We start from the raw sequence: 24069 nt of genomic DNA on the forward strand, positions 1-24069 counted from the left end.
TGACTTAAAGCAGTTATGACATGGTCTGATTTTCTCACCCAATAAAGGAATATTTCATATATCAGTCTGATCTTCATTCTATCAGAAACAGTTATCACAGTTTGTACATTTTCTTTTTATAAATATATGTAAGCAATGAGCTAAATTTAGCAATGCCAACATACTGAAGGAACAACATTTGTCTCTTATATATGATACACCTATATATGCACTGTCAAAGATACTTCTCTTTGAGTGAAGATTTAAGGTGATAAGACATATAGATAACTGCAACTAGAATCTGTACTGAAGCTCAGTATTTGACACAGAGTTCATGTTCACTGCTGTAATAACTTATGATGATTAATATAATAACTATAATATTGGCCATATTATATTTACATTACCACAGTGAGATGACTTTAGTCTCATGAACAACATTAGCTAATTGTTATTTACTAACTAATCTTAAATGACTGTTCAGTACAGAAATGAAGCCCAAAAATCGTGTTTTACTGTCCTGTGGTCTCAGCCTCAGATACTTATCAAATCACACAAAGCTCTTGTAGAAACAAACAAACAAATGAACAAAATATGTTCTCCTTCATTTCTGTCAAACAAAGTTGTATGACACGTTTCCAGCGGTTAGTATCATGGTTGCTAGGCAACCTGGGAAGCGCGACGGAGACTAGACCGTCCCATACAGACAAACTTGCCGTTTATTTTGCAAATCGAGCTCAACACTGCCCCTAGCGTCCTGGAGCACTTCCGTTGTGATTTGGAGTTTGCATGTGTTTTGGAGTTTGCAAGTGTTTTGGAGTTTGCAAGTGTTTTGGATTTTGCAAGTGTTTTGGAGTTTGCAAGTGTTTTGGAGTTTGCAAGTGTTTTGGATTTTGCAAGTGTTTTGGAGTTTGCAAGTGTTTTGGATTTTGCAAGTGTTTTGGAGTTTGCATGTGTTTTGGAGTTTGTACGTGCTTTGTCTCTAGGGGCCACAATGGCAATGTTAGCATGGCAATAATTTATAGAAATAACATAATAAAATGTCTTCATCTTTAAGACAACAATAGACTGGGCTTAAACATTCTCAAACTTTCATAACTTTTTTTTAGATAAAACATATGATTTTTTTTGTAAAGTTAAGCAATGCGATTTGTTTAATTCACCAATTTTTGTGTGTGACTTGTTTCATTTCAGCTCAGTGTGAGAGTCTTTACTGTTCTTTTCTATCATTGACATAGAGAGTAAGAACATAGCTAATGTGACATTCTTCAGCTCCTTCCATGCCATTCAAGCACTCCTTCTAGCAACTGGTGCACTGTTGAGCATCAAGCATAGACTAATTATTTTTTTAGATAGAGTGAACATAGACTAAATGGAATTACATTGAATAGATTTGCCATGTAGATTAATTCATTGTCACCCATACCTGATATAGCTGAGTCAGCATCTGAGCCATATTGAAATATTACTTTTTGTGTAAGGCAATTTGTTACAACAAGTTACAACTAGACTCTGATTTTGAAGCACTCTAATGAACCATCTAAAAGTCACCTAACATTGCTATCAGGAGACATTAATGCTTCTGTAAAGTCAGCTTTGTAGACATGGAGCATAATCTTATTGATGCTCATAAATTAAGTTAAGATTTATATGACAGTTATAGAAGTATTAGGGTGTTGACAGAATTAGTTTCATGATTGTAACCTTCACATGATTTGTCCTTTTAATGACATTTGATATGCAGAGAAACTAAGTGGTGTGTGACACTTTTAGCCATAATCTCATTGCTTTAGGAATTGCCAGTGGGTTGTCATGGCACCAGGTATTTGGATAGTTGAGTAGGAGGTGTGTTAAGCTAGATGGATCTCTCCCACTCTAGGGAAAAGTTGTCTGTTTGTGTGCCAGTATGTATCTGTATGTTTAAATGTGGATGGTGTGTGATTTGGCTTTATCATCTCTAACACAACTATAAAAATACTAGCTTGGCACTGATATTTTTCTCAGTGTGTTTGTGCTAAATGAAAGTTTTTGTCACTTAATGAGATTCGGAGACAAAAAGTCATCCTTGTCTCTTATTACATTATCTTAGTGTGGCTTTATTACCAGAAGTACATGTAGAAGAGAGTACTAACCTTGTTTCTTGTTTGGGGGAGCAAGATGGTTTATTATTCACCCAGATTTCTCCTGTATTCTGACTCATCCCTCAGTGGGAGACAGGAGGGAAAGAATAGAAAGAATGAGTCATTTCACCAACTTGTCACACGCTGCATAAATAGATGATGCGTATATGTGCTCAGTTGCAGATATGCTTAAAAGAATAAACATTACACAGTAGCACTCATTAGTGATTTTTATCACAGATTCTCTGTGAAGGTCAGCGACTCTTGAAATGGTCAGTAAGTTAAGCTTCAGTAGACATCTTGTTAAAAGGAAAAACAATGTTAAAATGATAGAGATATCTGCTTATATTTGATTAAAACACTCATGCTAGCTCGTACATTAGTGTTTGTGAGGTCTGAATGACTGAATACATATATATGTGACATAACTTAAAAAACCTTTGGCTCTCCCCTCACCGATTTCAGATTAAAGATATCTCACAGCCTTATAATATTGGCAACTTCCTGACACATTTAGTTTTAGGTTCACATCTTTGAGAACATATTTCAGTAAATTTAGTCAAGAGACAAACAGATTAAAATTGGGTACATAAAAGTGCAAAAGGGAAGGTGACCTCACAGAACTTGTTTTTGGCCATAACTCAGGAAATGAAGTTTATCATGCATAATTATGATATATTTAATTTCATGATACTATTTTAGATAGAATAGCTTGATACAAACTAAATAACACCCATAAATGAATAATTATTTATATAACCTTTTCTTTTAAACATGTTTCTCTTATAATACAACATCTGGCAGCCAAGCTCAGCTGCAGTCCCTGCACATCCACTGATCTTGATGACAGCCCACATAGGCTGATGGTCAAGCTAATAACATTTAACAGGTATATTTTAGACAGGGCACACTATTCACTTAATCTCTTTTAGCCTGTCTACTGTTGCAGCACATCTGCAAGTCAGTTTGCAACCCATCTTTACCTCAGTTTCTCCTTTTTTATGCTGTTTATGATTAAATAAGCACCACATATATTATCATTGATTACTTGCTGCTATTCTACACAATTTTGGCTTCCAATGCACACTTTTCAGAAAAGAAAATACTACTATAGTCAAAGCCTTACTAACACAAATAGATTTATTATTTATATAAAGGAATTTTCTCATTTTTATATTTCTGTCCCTGATCTACTCCAAATACTTTCTTTCCCTTTAATATAACGTAAAAGGTGAAATGCTATCTTGATATGGGATGTTCCACTTTTTTAAACTCCCTGTCTTTTCTGTTACCCTCCTGCTGTAATCCTGCTCTTACGCTCTAACACAACCTCTTTGTGTTTCATAGCCTCACTGGCGATCTGAAGATATGGGCCAAAGTTAATCTCTGCAGCATTGTGCTTCACCGCAGTTTAGCTATGGTAGACTGGCTCACGTATCTCCCGGGAGAAAAGGAGAGAGGCTGAGATTTTGTACACTTCCTCTAAATGTCCTCTTCTCCTTTTCTCCTCCACCACATATGGCTTTAATTTGTCTGCCGGTGTTTTCCTGCATCACAGTCAGCCTTTTTGACTGTTTTAGTTCAAATGTGTGCTTGCTCAGATGAAGCCATACTGCAGGTGTAGCATAGTAAGAAGACTTTAAAGGGGATTCTGGCCAGCTGATATTTTTTAAGCCTATCAGCTTTGCATGCTGTGGTTACGTACTTATAGTCACAAACACCACAGACACCTGAAGTTGATCAGCACAGCAGAGTGATAAATAGGCTCTGTGCAGCTTGAGGTTAGCTAATTAAAAACCTAGGCTAAACATGTCCTCTTCACAACCAAGGACAACATTGTTAGCTATTCACCCACTTAATGTCCAGGACAAAAGGTCACGATTTTTTGTTCAGTCTAAAACTTATTGACTGGATATATTGGCATCACAGCTGGTGCTGAAGTTCTGGGAAAGCAACCGAAGCTCCTAGAACACATTGCTAAAACATCACTTACACCAAACCTGATCATCATTCTGAAGCCTCAAAACATCTCATCTGCAGTGCCCTAGAAAGCATATTGAGGAAGCCAAAAGAGGAAATGAGCTAGGTACTAAGAACTGGTGGAAGAAGGGAGGAAGAGGGACTGGAAGACTTTCTATAAGCCTATAGAAGTATGATGGTAAGGCTTTGCAGGATTCTCATTGTGCAAAGTTCTTAAATGGTTGGACATTACAGGAATGGCTTAGAGGATGGTCATTCAATCTGTGAGCAAAGATACAGAGGGTCACCTGGGTGAGGATGTCTGCTGTTGTGAAACCCAAAACATCTGATGAACCCAGGAAACATCACCAATTATGCGTCCTAGGAGATATTACTTAAATACACGAGAGACTAAGAGCTTAGCATACTTTATTATTGAGAAAATCTGAAGTGGAAAAAAGTCCATGTGTCACATGTGAATTGTTCCAGCTTGTACACTTAGCACTTGCTGGAAAATAAGGATCTGAGTGAAATCGTTGTTTTGACTGCAATCAGTAATCAGCTGACTGGGTAAACAATTTCACACAAGCAATTTGAAAACTTATGAAGTGCTAACCTGTTAAAGCAAGACTAGAATTGTTGGTCAAAGCAGGATCAATAATCAAATTGCATATTTCAATACTTACATTTATTATTCTGAGTACATACAGCTACATGAAATGGTCCACAGGTACCCACATGGTGTATTCATAATGGCCCAAAGTCAATGATGTATACTTCTTGCCTTTAGAGTTCATCATCACTACATAAAGAGAAGAGAGGGAACACTCAGACAGCATAAAAGATGAATTTAGCCTCCTGATCTGAGAATTAAAGTCAACCTGGAAGTGCCTTAAATCTGGAATCTTTTTAAAGGCCACCAGTGAACAATAGCTGTGGTTGTTGAAAGACTTCAGATCCTATAAAAGCCCAGACACTTTCAAGCTGTGTATTTATTCGACTCTTTTTTAAATATATATTTTCTTTTTTTCTTTATATTTTATATATATACTTCTTTTCTATATATTTTCTTTATCCATATATTTTATAAGTGTTACTTTATGTACAGTTTTGCTTTTCTACATAGAATATTGAGGGGGCTCTAGAATTTCATTATTGGTGGTGATTGCCATTGTTACCTGTATATGACAATAATAAAACCTGAAGATCAGTTTATGGTCTCAATAGCTCATTTTAGGTAATACTGAATAAAACATTAAGTCCATTTTGTAAATTATTGTCAGAGTATGCTCATTGGTTACTGGGGGGTTAAAGTTTAGCAGTGACTGAAGGAACCTGCTTAAAGGAGTGACAACATTTGTAAGCTGTTGGTGAAGTAAGTAGTTTGTTAGCCAGGCCACTGTTGTTTTCACTTGCTTTTTACTGTTCTTTCATTAGGTTTATTAAGTTAGTTTTAGATTTTGATCTATATTAATATGATATTGTTACACAGTTACTGTAGATTTTTCAGCTGGACATGTATTCGGTGAAGGTTAATGCCTTTTTATTATGGAGGTATTAGACCAGAACATGTTTTCTAATCATCAATTATCCAATTTTGATGCCGTTATATCAATTGTACCATCGCTTTCCTTTTTTTAGCTGTCTGGTGTGCAGTAACAGAAGACCACACCAGGTGGTCTTCTGTTACTGCATCTGCTTCAAGGTTTGGGGGGTTGTAGGTTCAGAGATGCTATTCTGCATATCCTGGTTGTAAGCAAATGCTTATTGGAGTTGCTGTTGCCTTTGCGTTAGCTCTAAGTAGTCTGGCCATTCTCTTCTGACCTCCAACATCAAAAAGGGATTTTTGCCCATAGAAATGCTACTCTTTGTCAGACCTTAAAATCCCAGTAGATCAGCAGTTTCTAAAAGACTGTATTAGTATTTCAGACCTGTAACTTGTGGTCAGGTACCAAGAACCATGTTGGAAATCACCTTTCTTCCCCATTATGCTTGGTTTGAAAATTAGCAGGTCATCTTGACCTTGTCTGCAGTTGTACCTAATAAGTAGAACAGGTGTACCTAATAAAGTAGCTGTTAGTGTATAGTATTAGCAGTAACAGATTTTAATTTTAAAGGAGCTTTGTGTCTGTATTGTACTGGTAACACAAGCTGCTTAAATGTAACACAATACACATTCTATTTTCTGCTTTTTTCTTCCCACACGGATAACTAACACATGAGAGCTCTACCTGATCTTTTGATTGTTGTTATAATCTATGAATTTCTTACCTCTATAATGGATAAATGTAAATATGTATCACTGTGTGTTTGATATATCTATCATATTTTTTGTAATTTAACATGGAGCAGATGAACATAGGAGAGCCAGAAGTCCTGAGTATTTTAAGAAAGCTTCATCTTTGACAAAAAAAGAAAAAAGATTAGCTCATGTTGATTTAATTAATGCCAGAATGTGTGTTGCTCCCAGGGGTCTTCTCCTCCTCCCTCCCTGAAACCAACTGTTTTTATGATTCCCTGCAGCAACCACCTGTCAATCACAGGTGGTCTTCAGGGAATCCCCTCATCTGTTGAAATCCTGAAGCTCTCCTCTCATCCATGCCAGGACATTGCATGGTGACAGGATGAGAAAACAGAGCAGAAATGTGTCAAGAGAGAATTACACTTGCACATAAGAGCTAATTACTGTGGAAAAGGAAGTGGCATGCATGCAGACTGCTGAGACTCCACTCCTGAAATAATCCCACTGGATGCAACGAAAGCTACACAGTGTAACATTAGAAGCAGACACTGTCTGGTCTTACTTAAGAAGAAGATTAACACTTCACACTTAACAGTTCGGGTGTTTTCAGAACAACTTTAGTAAGGTTTACTTTGCACTTATGAGGTCCTGGTACTATAAGTGTTTGAGAAATGGAGGTGAGTCATAACCCCTATCTGTGTTAGGGTGGTTGACCATGGCTGTGATACTCTGTGAAAGAGGTTGGTGTACAATGTAATCCTTTCAGAACTTTTTACGGACCATATATAATTTTGTCATTTAGATGTTTTATCTGAACACACACTGAATAAACTTCCAAACTTCCAAGTGGCTAAAAATGAAGTGGTATGGTATACTTTTCTACTCAAGCTTTTTATATAAAATTCCACAATCACCAATATTCATCCAAGCTAATCCAGTCTACACCAAAATTTCTTCATTTTAATATTCACATACTGGTGAACACACCAGAGAGCAACTTGGGGTTCAGTATCTTGTCCAGGATTTTGAGGTCTTTGAGGACAAAATGTTCACTTATTCCCTAATATATCCCACCCACTAACAGCGGCCGTGATGAAGAGATAATCAGTGTTATTCACTACATTTGTAAGTGGTCCTAATGTCATGCCTTATCAGTGTAAATATGGAACTATAAAATTTGAATACACTGTTGAATTGCAATATCTGACAAAATAAAATCACTCTGGTGCCAGGGCTGATTGACCATTGCATGTTTTGGGGGCTTAAATATTTGTCTGTTTTAACCATTGAGTATGATTCATGCATAAATCACTTATTTATGATACATTATTTGATTTTACTGCTATACCAGTAGGTTTCTAATCTTGTAAACTATCTCAAATAACATCCATCAAGTGAACTGTCACACAATCATGTCATTTTATTTTCATATTCATGATCTAATAACTGATCAGGTAGTATGCTGACAATGTGCACAGTCAAGTAACACTGATGAAATGGAAACTTTGCTGGTTTCTTTGGTAGTTGGTAATCAGGGTTGGGATTGTAACTCACAAAAAAGTAATGTGTTAGACTTATTGAGAACACAGGCTGTTTTACAAGAGAGATCTGGTCAAAAAAGCAGTCCTTTATCTTTACTTTTGTAAAAGTAACAAGTAATCTAAGGCTGTTTTATTTATGTATTTATTCATTTTACATTGCATTCCTGGAGAAATATTACATTACTTGTTACATTTGTATTACTCCATAACATGTGCCCAGATGCGCTGCCACACATTTATCATTTAAATCCATCCAAATCTAAATCCTTATTCTAATAAGCACAAGTGTGAACATAAAACTGAAAGAAAGCTTAAAACCATCCCAAAGAGAACTTTACAGTGATTGCCAAAGAGATTCGGTAGAAACGGGTATGGATAGAAGTAGAAAAAGACAATTTAGACTGCTATCGCTGCTTTTCTTAACCATAAAGGTCAGGCTCTGGCTGCTTAATTGGGGTCAGCATGGAGTCAACTTTGTATTGACATGCTGCCTTTGCAGGTACTGTGGCTTAGCAGTAGTGGATAGTTGTGTCTATCCACGGCAAAGCAAGTAATAGACATGCTGATCCACCGTGTCCATTTCATGCTTTGCCTATCCAAAACGTGAAATCGGCACGCATGCAGAAGTAGCATTACCAGCAAGGGGAAATAATATATTTAAACCACGAAGTCGGTAGTGAGCAAAAAACGTATGAAATGCATTCCAGGATTCGTAATTGTCAGAAACGATTAAGCTAGGCGGCTAATATGTATGTACATGCAAATGTGTTAATAATGTCTGTTTAAACACTGCCATTATTTTCATGTTGGCTTGAAATAAAATATCTCCCTCTGCTGTTACTGCAGTTTACTGCAAGCATGTCCTTTTCACGCTTTGGAGAGGAAAAGCGTCAAATAGACATAATCAAATGGCGTATCTATTACATGTTTTGCTGTGATATCTGGATTCAGTTTGCACTCTATACTCACATTCCATTAAAAACTAATGTTTATAAAAGTTGAAGTCTGCAATAAACGTTCTTCCCACACACAAACTGAATCAGCTGACTGCAGAGTAAAAAAGTACATCTGGTTTGGGCTTTTTTTGTATAGTCAAAGAACTTATGTATATTTTCTTAGAATGAATGAATGATATTTAATGTCACTATTCATAGTACGGTGAAACTAGCAATTAGTGGCCTTCAGTTACAATGTCAATATCTACATGAATACCCATGGTGCTCTACGGCAAACACTACTGGATGGATGCACTGCTTTCAATATCCTTGGTCCTGCTGTTGTTAAGCAGTCTCACTTACTAATTTCTTTTATATGGAAGTATTTATACCACTGGGATGTTTAAAATGCATTTGTATGTATGGTTTCCTGCTTGAGAAAAGCACTTAAACCCTTTTTCCCCATGTGCTTCAGTGCCTTTAACTGACCCTTGCTAATTTGCATAAAGGCCCTTAAGGTCTGACCTGAGTTTGAACCCAGCAGGAAATCACAAATCCAATCTCAGAATGCCTCTCAGATGCCCCATCACCCTCCCCCTTTATTACAGATACAAACTCAGCGTGAGTGAAGCCATAAAACAAATGAGCTAGTGCTCCCAGATAGCATCTTCTTCAGTACACACGTTCAGATGTAGCTACACAAATCAAAAAGTGTCACCAGTTTGTGCAGAATGCAGCAATTTTGATATTCAGTTTGATATTTGTAAGACAGCTCGAGTGAAGCTTCACCTTTATGTTCTTCTGCCTATAGGAGAGCCTTCTCTGCAGCTGAAGTGCATAGATCCAGGGGCTGTCACCTGTAATGAATCACTAGCTCTAAGCGTCATGTCTGCCCAGCTTGATAAGGCCCTTTACTTTCAGCGTATCTGTCCCATCACCGCAAACATAGAGGGGGGAGGATTATGCCAGGATTATTTCAGGTGCTGCCATGTCAAACACGTTCCTCTGCAAATTAGCATTTTTATTAGGACATAGGGAGAAAAGTGGGTTGTTTACAGGACAACCCTAACCCCTCTCCACCACTGCCACCCAATGTCTTTACTGCATGGGAAGGGAAATGACCCCAAGCTTGCACAGGTAAGCAGCAGTACAAAGACCTGGATTTAGAAGCAGAGCCACAAAGTCAACTGCTGCTCTATTTTTCCTAGAGACACTTTAAGAAATATCAGTTGTCAGACAGTGATTTGATTTGGAGAAATTTAATATATGGTCAAATCTTCATTACACCACAAAATATACAATATTAGGCTTTCAGCAAAAAAAGGAGAAAAAAAAATCTTGAGTTACCACATTATGAGATCCCATTGAATAGATAAATATTCTAAGCCGAAGTTTTTGAACCACATTATTGTTTGTGAGCACTGAACATTCTAACTTGCTGTTAGGACACTGAGCAGCTCTTGTAATTTAATGCATTTAACACTAGAACCCTACCGTAAATACCTAACATATGCCCATCTAGCGTAGCAGAACGTAAGCGAGTAAAAACAAATAACTAGACATAACAAATATCAAAGAAATCTGTTTTTGTCTTTTGTGTCTAAACGAAAAAATAAAAATTCTATTTTGTATTCAATTTTTTCTAATTTTCTTCCATGTCTGATAGAAAAAAAACAGATGTAAAGCAATAATTGGATGATAGATTATGGGATAATTTAAAGTCTGTAGTTTAAGTACAGACTGTAAGTGTACATTAAGTCAGTTTTAGTGATGGAGTTCAGGTTTTTGTTCTCTGAAATGAACTCTAGTTTAAAAGCTGTGTGTGTTGTGAGGATGCAAGAATAACTTGGTGCTGAAACTGTCTTCTTCTATTCCAAAATGTAAAATGGATTTTGTTTACTCAGCGGTTTCAGTAACAAACACTTGACTCCAGATGGTTGTGATCATTTATAGCTCTCCCTCTTTCTCTCTCTCTCTACCACTGTCTTTCCCCCTGCCTCCCCTCCTCCAGGCAGCATTGTGTATCTGGGGATGATGTTTGGAGCCTTTTTCTGGGGAGGCCTCTCAGACAAAGTGGGCCGCAGACAGTGCCTGCTTATATCCATGTCAGTCAACGGCTTCTTTGCCTTCCTTTCCTCCTTTGTCCAGGGCTACAGTATGTTCCTCTTCTGCCGCATGGTGTCTGGCTTCGGGTAAGTTTGTTTAACTTTCCTCTTCTCATGCTCCTGCAGACCCTCTGATCTATCTTCCCACCACTTCCTCTGCTGTCTCTCCTCCTCCAAATTCAAAACACATGATAAGAGGTTATTCTAACTGCCAGGCATCAGCTCATCCTCATACCCAGGGGTATAGAAGAAATAAAGCAAAAGAGAAAGGTCTGCAGAAATCAGCTGGTAGTGTAAATGAACATCTGGGTGTTTTAATGCTAGCATGGTCTGCTTGGCTGCACAGATCCTTGACAGCCCTCCCATCTCAGTGACATGATATCTTCTTCAGATAGTATACTGTATGAACATTTAGATCAAGTTGTGATGGCTTAAGCTGGTGCTGCTTCATGACTAGACCAAAATGGATATTCAAATCAGAATGGGCCACAGTGCCTGAGGGCATTCATGATTGGTTTACCTGAGCTGCACTCAGCTCTTGTGCATTTAATTACAGTTCTGTAAGCAACCAGTAAACCTCACATCATCTGAAAAACAGCTTCTGCCTTAATGGCTTTAAAATTTCATTAGCAGCTTTAGCTTTTATGTCACCACTTAATTGTCAATCTGTATGCAGAAAGTAGTCTATGGTGTGGGATGGTATCTATGATTGTACATATACCTTTGGGAATAAGAACAAAGAGGCATTGCTTTGTAAGGGGTCACTGAGATTTTCTGCTTTCTTTTACATCCTCATTCTGGTAAAAATACGATCTGGCATCCAGTGCTGTGTGTTTCACTGTTTGTTTCATTAAGTTTTTCCCTACCTTGTTAGCTTTGCTATCGGAAGCTGTCTCAGCAAATAGGAAAAGACATTCACAGTGCCATAGTGAAAAAACAAAGAATTCACACAGATTAGGTTTTAGTGAATTTCTTAACTCTTTAAGCTAAAATGCAGGAGAAATTTTACTTAATGTTCTAAACCAGTCTGTCGTATCAGTCACTCCACTGGCAAAACCTTGTTTTGCCATTTTTAGAATGAATATCATAGACAAGTATTTTCATACATGTATAACCTTTTACTATAAGTTTCTCCCACTCAGACGTAAAGGAAGCAGGACAAAAGGCAAGACCCAATCTCATCAGATTCTTGAATATTTACTGGATACTTTATACATGTTTTTTTTTTTGAGAATTGAAAACAAGCCACATACATTTTCATTTGCTTTAAGCCTTCTTGATAGCAGTTTCTTTGAATATGTAATGTTGATGATCTGAAAAGGTTTTGATTTGATTTGATTTACTTTATGTAAAATGGAAAGGGGTGTACCCCACCTCTAATTAAGTGTTAGTTAGGATAGGCTCTATCACCTCATCTTAGATGTATAAGCACTTAAAAAATGTATGAATAAATGGATGGATTATCTAATATTGACATCTTTCAGGTAATACAAAGCATATGACAATGCAGGTTCTTTACTTGTTCCTCATGAGTTAGCGCTTAGTGTCGACATGTAGTGAGAAATTAAAATGTCACAGATGGCTGCTCAAGTGAGACATTTGGGATATAACAGCTACAGCTCAGATCAGACTTTAAAGGAGAAGTTCCACATTTTCAATACATGCTATCTTTGTTTTTCTCCAAAGCCATCTATCCATATTAAATTCAGCTAATTAATGTTGAACTGAATCAGAAACAATGTATAATAATAAAACAAATGCAGATTGCTCTTTATCTGCCTCTTATTTGCAACACTGTAGTCAAACATAACACTGACAGCAAAACCAGTGCATCTCAAAAAGTTGTACATAGATGAACATACCTTTCAGAAGTTTTATGTATTGTTAATGCTTTTTTTTGATTGATCTGTACAAATAACTAAGACTGTATTTTTATGAACTATGAGCCATTATCATCAAAATTAAAACAAAAAGGCTTTGTGTTTAATGATTACATGAAAATGTAAGTTTCTGAAATAAATTATGTTAAAACCCCTTTTTGATGATATTCTAATTTTAAGAGATACACTAGTAAGATTTGCCATTTGGTTTTTCCTCTTCAAATATTTACGACACTCTGAGGCTGCATGTGAAAAAAATGGGGACAGTCACTGCAGTCACAGATGGGCTCCTTCTGACTCTACTGACACCTCGCTGAAAGGGTTCAGTTCAGTGCACCTATCCCTCACATCAACACAAGATACAACAACGTACTAATATGGAACTATACAATTTGATGTTCACTATGTTAAATTTAAAGGCCACACAACCTGTGATTCTGGAAAATGATATAATAAGCAAGTTTAATAGAAAGCAGCAAAGATGGCTCAAAGACTGTAATATCCTGTGTGCTACAGTGTGGTGATTTTTCATTTTCTTTCGTCAAGAAGATGACAGCACAGTTTGTGCAAACAAATACGAAGCTGCAGTGGACAGTGCCATTGCCTCCTGATGATGTGGTAAGACTCAGAAAATAAGCCAGAACAGTGTGGAATCTACTTTGTGACATGAATGAACAAAAAATGTGCGAAGACACATTTCTGGAAACCTCGCTCCCTTCACTCAAAACTCTGAACACAAAGTCCAATTTTAAAGCTACATTAAAAAAGCCCTTAAATCATCCACAAAAACCAAACAAATGCTTTGAAACATGAACTACTCAGAATAATGTGAGAGAGAGATATTATACCCCTTATGTCAAACTGAGTGATTTATGGCCCCCAATAAAATATTCGTGAGCTCAGGAAGTAATAAAGTAATAAAGGAAGTAATAAAAATATGATATTCATAAAAATATGATATTCATAAAAAATATGATTTTCATAAAAATTATGATATTCATGCAAAAAATATGCTAGTTCATAGGTCATTGCTTTTTTCCCCCAAATAATAAATTATTAGATTATTTAGAACGTTTATATATCAAATAGCATTCTTTTATTTTTAAGCTATTAAAAAACTTTTTACTTTTTTATGCTTAAAAAACGCCATCTGGTGGTGGGTCAGCACGTGAGCGCACACCGTGTGCGCGCCCCCCGCGCCTGTGTGTCTAGGTGCGCCCGTGCGCGTGCCTGACTTGGGACAGGGCCTGTGTCTCGGGGGACCGTGTTTATGTATTAAAATGTGTTAAATCATAGTATAAGTGCTTAGTTGTGGTTTTGTAACGTTCAGTATGGCTGTACATGCCTTGGGGGAAAACTTTATTTCAATTTATATGCATTTGTTTAATCCGAACAAAGAAATTTAACATCAAACTCAGAGTCACAAAAAACTCGTGTGATCCCCCCGAACATAAACGCACCGCGGTTCCCAGCAAAAAAAAATGACTGAAAAAACTCTTTTCTCCAAAACCCTAGAATAACCCCTCTTTTCCCAAAAACACCTGAAACCAAATCCTTAGTCTTTTTTCTCAAATTCAGCGCCCCGCGGCTCCCACCCCGATCCTTAGTCACATAAGCAGGGACAAACTCCTCAAAAACCCCTCCGCGTTTTTCTCCAAAACCCCTAGAATAACTTGTATACCCAAAACCTTATATTCGATAACAGGGCAAACCCTGAAAAAACCCTTAGTCTTTTTTTCTTGAAACGATCCCCCTTACTAGCTCCCTCTCAAATTCAGCGCAAACTCTAAGTTCTCCCTTCGCTCCGAGCCACACCGGCCTGCAACCGCAACCAGCGCACAATTTTTCCTTCTTGTTTGCTCCCCGCCTCATCCCCAAAGGCTGCTTACCTCCTTCGAAATTTTGCGCCCGAGACCAACTCCGCCTAACTTCGCCCCGCTGCCAATCACTTAACAAAGGGACGGCTCGACTCGCACCCCGGCTAGCCAATCGCGCTCAGCTTGGATTTACCTTCTCAGCCATAGGTTTATTCTCTCGCTCGCATTCAGGATAAATAATCTAAAATTTCCGCTTAAATTTAACTGTTTTTTCTCTGAGAAAAAAACAAGCAACTTTTCTCTTTTTTTCACAAACAACATGTCCGCCAGACCTACCAACCTCACCATGCTCTCTCAGATCCCAGTAACTAGCTACAGAGCCTACGCTGCTCCGGCAGAACTCAGACGAATGCATCTTTGCAGGGTCCAACCTGCATCTGCTACCCCGTTGGAGGAGAGATTCAGGCTCAACACCGGTGGGTAGGGCTGGGCGATATGGCCTAAAATCAATATCACGATAAATTGAGCAGTTAACCTCGATAACGATAAATGGACGATAACCACCCCAAGTGCCAAAAAAACAAACGTTGAAACAAACGAATCACATGGTTGTGCTGCAGGTGGTGGAAGAGGTTGGTTGTGTTACCTTGACTTGACACAACAGTCTTTTTGCAGAGTTTACATTTAACAATTTTTTTGATCAATATCATCCTTGTTGAATCCAAAATGTTGCCAAACGATTGATGATGCATTTTTTTTGTTAACAAGCGTCTCCTCTTCCTCCTCCACCAGCTCTACCTCCGTCGCTGCTGCTTCAACATTTAAATCGTCCTCCATTTGTTCACCCGTGTCTCGTCTTGTTACAGGTAGCAGTGTTGCCAACTCCTAAGTAAGGAAAATCACTATTGGCTGTCCTAAAAGTCGCCAGAAGTCGCTAAATGACATCATCGCCTAATTTGCATAATTGGTCATGCTAATATAATTGTAACCTAGTTGTTGGAGAGAGAAATAACATTGTGGAAGAGACATAAAGTGAGTAAAAAACGTCCTAAATGCATTTAGAATTTATTTAGAACTACAAATTAAATTTATTTGAGCAATTATTGTTTTTTTTAAAGTCAGAATTCCAACCCTGCTCCTTTATCCGGGCTTGGACCGGCAAAAAAGACCCGAAATAGGCACTCTGGTGGAGTTACTTTGTGTGTGTGTGTGTGTGTTTATAAGTAGTTTTAAACCTCGTGATCCACAAAACAGCATAACAGTAAAAGGAGAACTGACTGCGTTACAGTCAATGCGGGAGCAGCGGCTTCGCTCATGCGCGATTCATTTGCAGTTCGGACGCATAGGTGTGAACATCGTCTGCCCTGATAGCAGCTGGGGGAGGACTATCCTCCGCCTGTGAGCGCTTTGGTACGGGCGAGGTGCCCACGGCAGCACCCGCTGCTTGTTGAGAGTAAAAGCGATACCCACTTTCACGTCAAAAAGTCGTCATAAATAAATCTCCAATAACACCAGAAAAAGTCGCCAGATTTGTCACTAGTCGCTTTTTAGAAAAAAAGTCGCTAAGGGGGTCTGAAAACTCTCTAAATATAGCGACAAAGTCGCTAAGTTGGCAACACTGACAGGTAGTAGAGTCATGTGACTCCACCCCGTCAAGTCTGTAACATAGCACAGCGTCTTAGAGGGACATGAACATCGCCAACCTGCACATGCCTTTTCTTTTTTTTTTAAATACCGAATTTACCGACATGGGCAAAATGACGTCGATGAGAGTCATAAATTTCGGTAACGATAAATTTTTGATATATCGCCCAGCCCTACCGGTGGGTTTTGGGGCTATGCTTTCAGCCAAATCTATTTCTACCAGCTAAAAGCAGGTGAAAGTTTTGGCCCGCTGACACCGCGGATCGCTTTTAGTTCCTCTGACTGGGCTGTTTGACCCTCATCGCGACCCCTGAAATCCAGAAGAGCCTGCGGGAAACGAGCTCGCAGCAACCGCGAACAAGGGACCAGGAAACGCAGACGCCTCGTGTTTTCAAAGAGGCCCACGCGTTTCCACCATTCACCCAACAACACCGGCCTTTAAACGCGGTGAGAAAAACCGTGACATATGCGCAGTGGGAGACTAAGAGCACGCCGTTTTGCAGGTGGGTCTGCAAGGCAAGTCGTCAGACATCAGATGATGCTGGCAAGGATGATTGTGCTTGGACCTTATAAACACCCACTCCGGTGTTTTCAACACATTGCTTCGGATTCCCACTCAGGACTGGTTGAAGATGGTGGGTGAAAAGAACGGCAGAATATTAGAGCTTTTTAAGCTAAGTAAAAGCACAATTGAGTTGGTCCTGGTTGGAAATAACCCGCAGCCTTCTACATAACCCCGCCCCTCATCCGGTCCCCCTTACCCCGCCTCCTCCTCCCCGGTCCTTTTAAAAACCACAACGGCTGTCTCCTCCACATCGTCTAAAAACAACCATGACTCACCACAGCTTTGGAACTCCCTCTGCTCTATCTCCAGCATCCTTTCGGCCAACAGCTGCTTCTACTCCAGCCAGGAACCCCCTCATGGATCTTGCTACTCCACCACCGAGTCCCCACCGGGGGTCATCATCTCCGGCTGCTATGCTTGCAGATTCGCCGCTTCTGCCTCCATCACCTCAAGGTTGGAACTCTCCCAGCCACCCTGCTCTCGGCTGGCAATCACCGGAGCAGACCCCGCCAAGCACCTCAGTCTCCGGTGCCTCGCTGTGGGCGTGGGGCGACCCTGTGTGCCGGGTTCTTTTTCGAGAGCATGAAGACAATGATCCCCACCCCGGGAGAGCCTTGGACAGCTTTCGCCCGTGCACAACGATGAGGCCGCGACTCTACTCCCCACCGCTGTTTTTGAACTTATAAAATTAACTCTCAAGTACCTTGTCATGTCGCTACTCCAGAAACACCGACAAGACGTGTGTCAAGGATGCGCAGTCTCCCACCCCTCACAGAGACGCCATTCTTGTCTTTTCCCGCTGGAAAAATATTACTTTTTCAAGTACTATGATGAACTCTGCAAAAGATTATGGAATGGACATTTCACCAATACATTATTACAAATTTTACGGTTAGAAGGGTTTTCACCACCACCGGAGGAAGTCAGAGGTGTGGCCCAAGCGTATCTCTTTGAACTCAGAGATGCCCGCGATATAGAGGGCACTCTGCAAGAAATCGATGCCAGCGTCACAGAGGTTACCCGAACCATAATTCATAAAGTGCTAGATGACAATTACTCACTGTGGCTGTCCTAGTAATTGTTTTTTTTTCTTCTTCTCATTCCTATTATTTTTTCTTACTGTTAAGTTTTTTTTTTGTTTGTTTTTACTCGTTTCAGATGTAATGATTTTTGTTTGTTTGTTTGTTTTTCATTACATCAAATAAATTGTTTTTGGAAAAGCGTTGCATGAAATAAAACCTTTTTGGAAAAGCATTGCAAGAATCAAACTCATTATTTTTTCTTTTTACTAGAATCAAAGTGTAATGTTTTTAATGACAACAAATAAAATATTTTCATGAGCTCGTTACATGAGATAAGTAACTGTTCGATCATGAAATAAAACCATAGTTAAACATAACTTCAAAGAACACACATGGCAGAGCAGATTCTATTGAAACGCGCATATTACGACCCATCTCACCCCGGTAGTTTTTGCGGAGTGCAAAAATTGATTAAAAGTGTGCAGGATGAAACTGGTACAAAGATTAACGCGCAAACAGCTCAAAATTTCCTCGCGGAACAGGATGCGTACACCTTACACCGAGCTGCACGCTTGCGCTTTCAGAGAAACCGTGTGTTTGTCCCCAGACCTCTTAATCAATTTCAGGCAGACCTTTGTGACATGAGGGTGCTAGCTGAGCATAACGATGGCTATCAATATTTACTTACAGTTACAGATGTTTTCTCTAAAAAAGCCTATGCAAGAGTCTTGAAAAACAAAACAGGAGTTCAAGTCACTAAGGCTTTTGAGTCTGTCTTAAAAGATAGCCAAATTCCTCAAAAGCTACAAACAGATAGTGGTAAGGAATTTTTTTAATTCCAGTTTTCAATCTTTAATGAAAAAGCATGGTATAAATCATTTTGCTACAGGCAGCGATCTAAAAGCCTCGGTGTGTGAAAGGTTTAATAGAACTATTAAAAGTAAAATGTATAGATATTTCACTGCTGCAAATACAGATTGTGTGATTGGCTGAGCTTCACCCCGTCACACTCTGTATTGTGGTCAGTTACCCTTCTTGAAGTGTTGCAACATGAAACTATAATGCATTGTTATATATCTAATTAGAACCACAATTTTGTGAGTACTCTTCATTATCCATCGTTTAACTTTTAATTAAGATGTCAAGGAAGCAAGTCAAAACTTGTGTCTGTTCCACCAACAGACACAAGTTATTTCCTTCTTGTTTTAGTGTTTTACCAGTCAAATCAGACTTTCTACTAACCACCCAACTATGCAGGAGTGCCGCAAGAATCAGAACGTGATCTGCAAATGCATGCACCCCTTTGAGATGCTTGATGCATGAAAGTATGTCATACGATTGTTTTTAATTCATTTTATTTTAGTACAACACTTAATATACAGGTAATGCTTTGAGTCTAATGTATAATACACGGTCATTTTTACAGCTGGAATATACATAGTTCATTCACGGTTCTCCTTCTCCAAGTAAAGACATATTTTACATGTTGATTGATTGCACATTTTTAAACATTATTTTTGTTGTCCAGTGAACCAACTGACTGAAACAGTTTGGGGTGATTTTTGCACCTCTAGATGTGTGTAGAGGCATCTAGAGGTGGACCTGGACAGGTAACGGCTGGTGGTACGACCTTCATCTCCCATTGCATTCTCCATCTTTGAGAGCAGAGAGCTCTTAAATGTACGCCTGAAGTCGTTGCCCATGGAAACGTACAACACAGGATTGAGGAAACTGTTTGCTGTTGCCAAAGCAGTGCCTGCTTTGAGTCCGATCCTCAAAATGGTGAGGTTGTGGTGGTGGGGGTTCAGCTCAAGTAGGATGAACACATGGTACGGGAGCCAGCAGATAAAGAACGCAACAATCAGAGCAGTCATCACCTTGAATGGTTTGGTGTTTTTGGCCATCCTGTTGGTTCGAAGCTTGAGGATGATGACAGAGTAGCAGATGGTAATGATGATGAAAGGGATAACAAAGCCAGCGATGAAACGGCTCACTGCAACAAACTTGCGACCGTGTTGGTGTGTGTAACTGTTCGAGCAAATCATCCGACCTAGGTGTTCCTTAACTTTCCGAAAAATCATAGAGGGAATGCTAACTGCAACGGTGAGCAACCACGCCATGACAACAGCAACTAATGGCTTTTTAACAGTGCGCTGGTTCTGAGCCCAAACTGGAAACATGACTGAAACACAGCGGTCGACGCTGATGATGACAAGGACGAAGATGCTGCTGAACATGTTGAGGAACATAACTGACGGGATAAACTTGCACAAGAAACGGCCAAAAATCCACTCCTCAGTCACCGTGTGGGCAATGTTGAATGGGATGAAGGAGCAGAACATAACGTCAGAGAGCGCAAGGCTCAGGTACCATATGGTGTTGACTGTTTTCTTCATCTTGAAGCCAGAAATCCAGATGACCAAACCATTCCCACAGATGCCCAGCAGGAAAACGATCACATTAATTACGACTAAAGTCACACAGGAGCCTTCACATGTTGGCTTGTGCTGAAAAATTGGCTCTTCACGTGTAGTGATATTGGAGGACTCATAAGTGTAGGACGCATTTTCAGGATAGTCATAGTCTAAATCTTCTATATAATCCATTTCTTCTAAGGGTGAAAATCTGTTTAGAATTTCTGTGGAAACGAACAAACAAACATTTAATTTAAACAAATGTTTCCCGTTTTATTTTAATCTGAATAAACATCTCTGTGTATAACTGCATATAATTAAGCAACAACAACAACATACCTGTTCTCTGCTGGTGATGATCATGTCCAGTGCACAGTACCAACTGAGCTGAGAAAACGCTTGCAGAGGTATAAGAAACTGCATGTAACCAAAGTCAGCTGACTGGGTGGTTTCTCAACACTTCCATCTCCTAATTTCACATGTGTGGTAAATTCAAGACTTTTGTTATTCACGTGCCAGAAGAAGAGAATAATAACCTTTGCTGAAGTAGGATATTAATATTTAACCTTGCCCACTGATTATATGGGTAATAATATGTAAAAACTAATAAAAGCCTAATGCTGTGGTTTCTAGGACTACAATCAAACGCAGAGATAAAGTAATAATACTTTGGAGCTTGAGCTCTAACTGAACTTATCAGTCTGCCATCAGTAATTTGTTATTTAAAAAAGTAAAAAATTGTTTAGGTTGAAAAAAAGAAAAGAAAAGAAGAAGAAAAACATCCACAAAACATAATCAAATGCTTCAGAGTTATTAAAGTGCAAGACCACAAAATGCAGTAGTGAAATTAGGAGATGGAAGTGTTGAGAAACCACCCAGTCAGCTGACTTTGGTTACATGCAGTTTCTTATACCTCTGCAAGCGTTTTCTCAGCTCAGTTGGTACTGTGCACTGGACATGATCATCACCAGCAGAGAACAGGTATGTTGTTGTTGTTGCTTAATTATATGCAGTTATACACAGAGATGTTTATTCAGATTAAAATAAAAACGGGAAACATTTGTTTAAATTAAATGTTTGTTTGTTCGTTTCCACAGAAATTCTAAACAGATTTTCACCCTTAGAAGAAATGGATTATATAGAAGATTTAGACTATGACTATCCTGAAAATGCGTCCTACACTTATGAGTCCTCCAATATCACTACACGTGAAGAGCCAATTTTTCAGCACAAGCCAACATGTGAAGGCTCCTGTGTGACTTTAGTCGTAATTAATGTGATCGTTTTCCTGCTGGGCATCTGTGGGAATGGTTTGGTCATCTGGATTTCTGGCTTCAAGATGAAGAAAACAGTCAACACCATATGGTACCTGAGCCTTGCGCTCTCTGACGTTATGTTCTGCTCCTTCATCCCATTCAACATTGCCCACACGGTGACTGAGGAGTGGATTTTTGGCCGTTTCTTGTGCAAGTTTATCCCGTCAGTTATGTTCCTCAACATGTTCAGCAGCATCTTCGTCCTTGTCATCATCAGCGTCGACCGCTGTGTTTCAGTCATGTTTCCAGTTTGGGCTCAGAACCAGCGCACTGTTAAAAAGCCATTAGTTGCTGTTGTCATGGCGTGGTTGCTCACCGTTGCAGTTAGCATTCCCTCTATGATTTTCGGAAAGTTAAGGAACACCTAGGTCGGATGATTTGCTCGAACAGTTACACACACCAACACGGTCGCAAGTTTGTTGCAGTGAGCCGTTTCATCGCTGGCTTTGTTATCCCTTTCATCATCATTACCATCTGCTACTCTGTCATCATCCTCAAGCTTCGAACCAACAGGATGGCCAAAAACACCAAACCATTCAAGGTGATGACTGCTCTGATTGTTGCGTTCTTTATCTGCTGGCTCCCGTACCATGTGTTCATCCTACTTGAGCTGAACCCCACCACCACAACCTCACCATTTTGAGGATCGGACTCAAAGCAGGCACTGCTTTGGCAACAGCAAACAGTTTCCTCAATCCTGTGTTGTACGTTTCCATGGGCAACGACTTCAGGCGTACATTTAAGAGCTCTCTGCTCTCAAAGATGGAGAATGCAATGGGAGATGAAGGTCGTACCACCAGCCGTTACCTGTCCAGGTCCACCTCTAGATGCCTCTACACACATCTAGAGGTGCAAAAATCACCCCAAACTGTTTCAGTCAGTTGGTTCACTGGACAACAAAAATAATGTTTAAAAATGTGCAATCAATCAACATGTAAAATATGTCTTTACTTGGAGAAGGAGAACCGTGAATGAACTATGTATATTCCAGCTGTAAAAATGACCGTGTATTATACATTAGACTCAAAGCATTACCTGTATATTAAGTGTTGTACTAAAATAAAATGAATTAAAAACAATCGTATGACATACTTTCATGCATCAAGCATCTCAAAGGGGTGCATGCATTTGCAGATCACGTTCTGATTCTTGCGGCACTCCTGCATAGTTGGGTGGTTAGTAGAAAGTCTGATTTGACTGGTAAAACACTAAAACAAGAAGGAAATAACTTGTGTCTGTTGGTGGAACAGACACAAGTTTTGACTTGCTTCCTTGACATCTTAATTAAAAGTTAAACGATGGATAATGAAGAGTACTCACAAAATTGTGGTTCTAATTAGATATATAACAATGCATTATAGTTTCATGTTGCAACACTTCAAGAAGGGTAACTGACCACAATACAGAGTGTGACGGGGTGAAGCTCAGCCAATCACACAATCTGTATTTGCAGCAGTGAAATATCTATACATTTTACTTTTAATAGTTCTATTAAACCTTTCACACACCGAGGCTTTTAGATCGCTGCCTGTAGCAAAATGATTTATACCATGCTTTTTCATTAAAGATTGAAAACTGGAATTAAAAAAATTCCTTACCACTATCTGTTTGTAGCTTTTGAGGAATTTGGCTATCTTTTAAGACAGACTCAAAAGCCTTAGTGACTTGAACTCCTGTTTTGTTTTTCAAGACTCTTGCATAGGCTTTTTTAGAGAAAACATCTGTAACTGTAAGTAAATATTGATAGCCATCGTTATGCTCAGCTAGCACCCTCATGTCACAAAGGTCTGCCTGAAATTGATTAAGAGGTCTGGGGACAAACACACGGTTTCTCTGAAAGCGCAAGCGTGCAGCTCGGTGTAAGGTGTACGCATCCTGTTCCGCGAGGAAATTTTGAGCTGTTTGCGCGTTAATCTTTGTACCAGTTTCATCCTGCACACTTTTAATCAATTTTTGCACTCCGCAAAAACTACCGGGGTGAGATGGGTCGTAATATGCGCGTTTCAATAGAATCTGCTCTGCCATGTGTGTTCTTTGAAGTTATGTTTAACTATGGTTTTATTTCATGATCGAACAGTTACTTATCTCATGTAACGAGCTCATGAAAATATTTTATTTGTTGTCATTAAAAACATTACACTTTGATTCTAGTAAAAAGAAAAAATAATGAGTTTGATTCTTGCAATGCTTTTCCAAAAAGGTTTTATTTCATGCAACGCTTTTCCAAAAACAATTTATTTGATGTAATGAAAAACAAACAAACAAACAAAAATCATTACATCTGAAACGAGTAAAAACAAACAAAAAAAAAACTTAACAGTAAGAAAAAATAATAGGAATGAGAAGAAGAAAAAAAAACAATTACTAGGACAGCCACAGTGAGTAATTGTCATCTAGCACTTTATGAATTATGGTTCGGGTAACCTCTGTGACGCTGGCATCGATTTCTTGCAGAGTGCCCTCTATATCGCGGGCATCTCTGAGTTCAAAGAGATACGCTTGGGCCACACCTCTGACTTCCTCCGGTGGT

At 39.0% G+C, this 24069-nt stretch overlaps 2 protein-coding genes and 1 pseudogene across 3 annotated transcripts in view; 2 read left to right on the top strand and 1 right to left on the bottom strand.

Moving 5' to 3' along the window:
• The window catches only part of LOC100694717 (synaptic vesicle glycoprotein 2C), a 62827-nt gene that overhangs the window by 13562 nt on the left and 25196 nt on the right, over window positions 1–24069 (top strand). For both annotated transcript variants that reach the window (XM_019360680.2, XM_025908998.1), the window contains one exon: window positions 10788–10968. In XM_019360680.2, the coding sequence (XP_019216225.1) occupies window positions 10788–10968 (181 nt within the window). The remainder of the gene's footprint in view (window positions 1–10787; window positions 10969–24069) is intronic.
• Window positions 19148–20656, bottom strand: LOC100698817 (chemokine-like receptor 1). Its single transcript, XM_003460316.3, has 2 exons — window positions 20563–20656; window positions 19148–20447 (listed from the first exon to the last, which is right to left on the bottom strand). Exon 2 carries the CDS (start codon window positions 20413–20415, stop codon window positions 19321–19323), a length of 1095 nt encoding a protein of 364 aa, XP_003460364.1. The 5' UTR covers window positions 20416–20447; window positions 20563–20656; the 3' UTR covers window positions 19148–19320.
• Window positions 21096–22618, top strand: LOC100693852 (chemokine-like receptor 1; annotated as a pseudogene).

The sequence above is a fragment of the Oreochromis niloticus genome, linkage group LG7 (genome assembly GCF_001858045.2).
Source record: "Oreochromis niloticus isolate F11D_XX linkage group LG7, O_niloticus_UMD_NMBU, whole genome shotgun sequence".
NCBI classification, from domain to species: domain Eukaryota; kingdom Metazoa; phylum Chordata; class Actinopteri; order Cichliformes; family Cichlidae; genus Oreochromis; species Oreochromis niloticus.

Excerpts from the sequence above, each read along its gene's own strand:
- LOC100698817 (XM_003460316.3), bottom strand. The coding sequence starts at position 20,415 with ATGGATTATATAGAAGATTTAGACTATGACTATCCTGAAAATGCGTCC.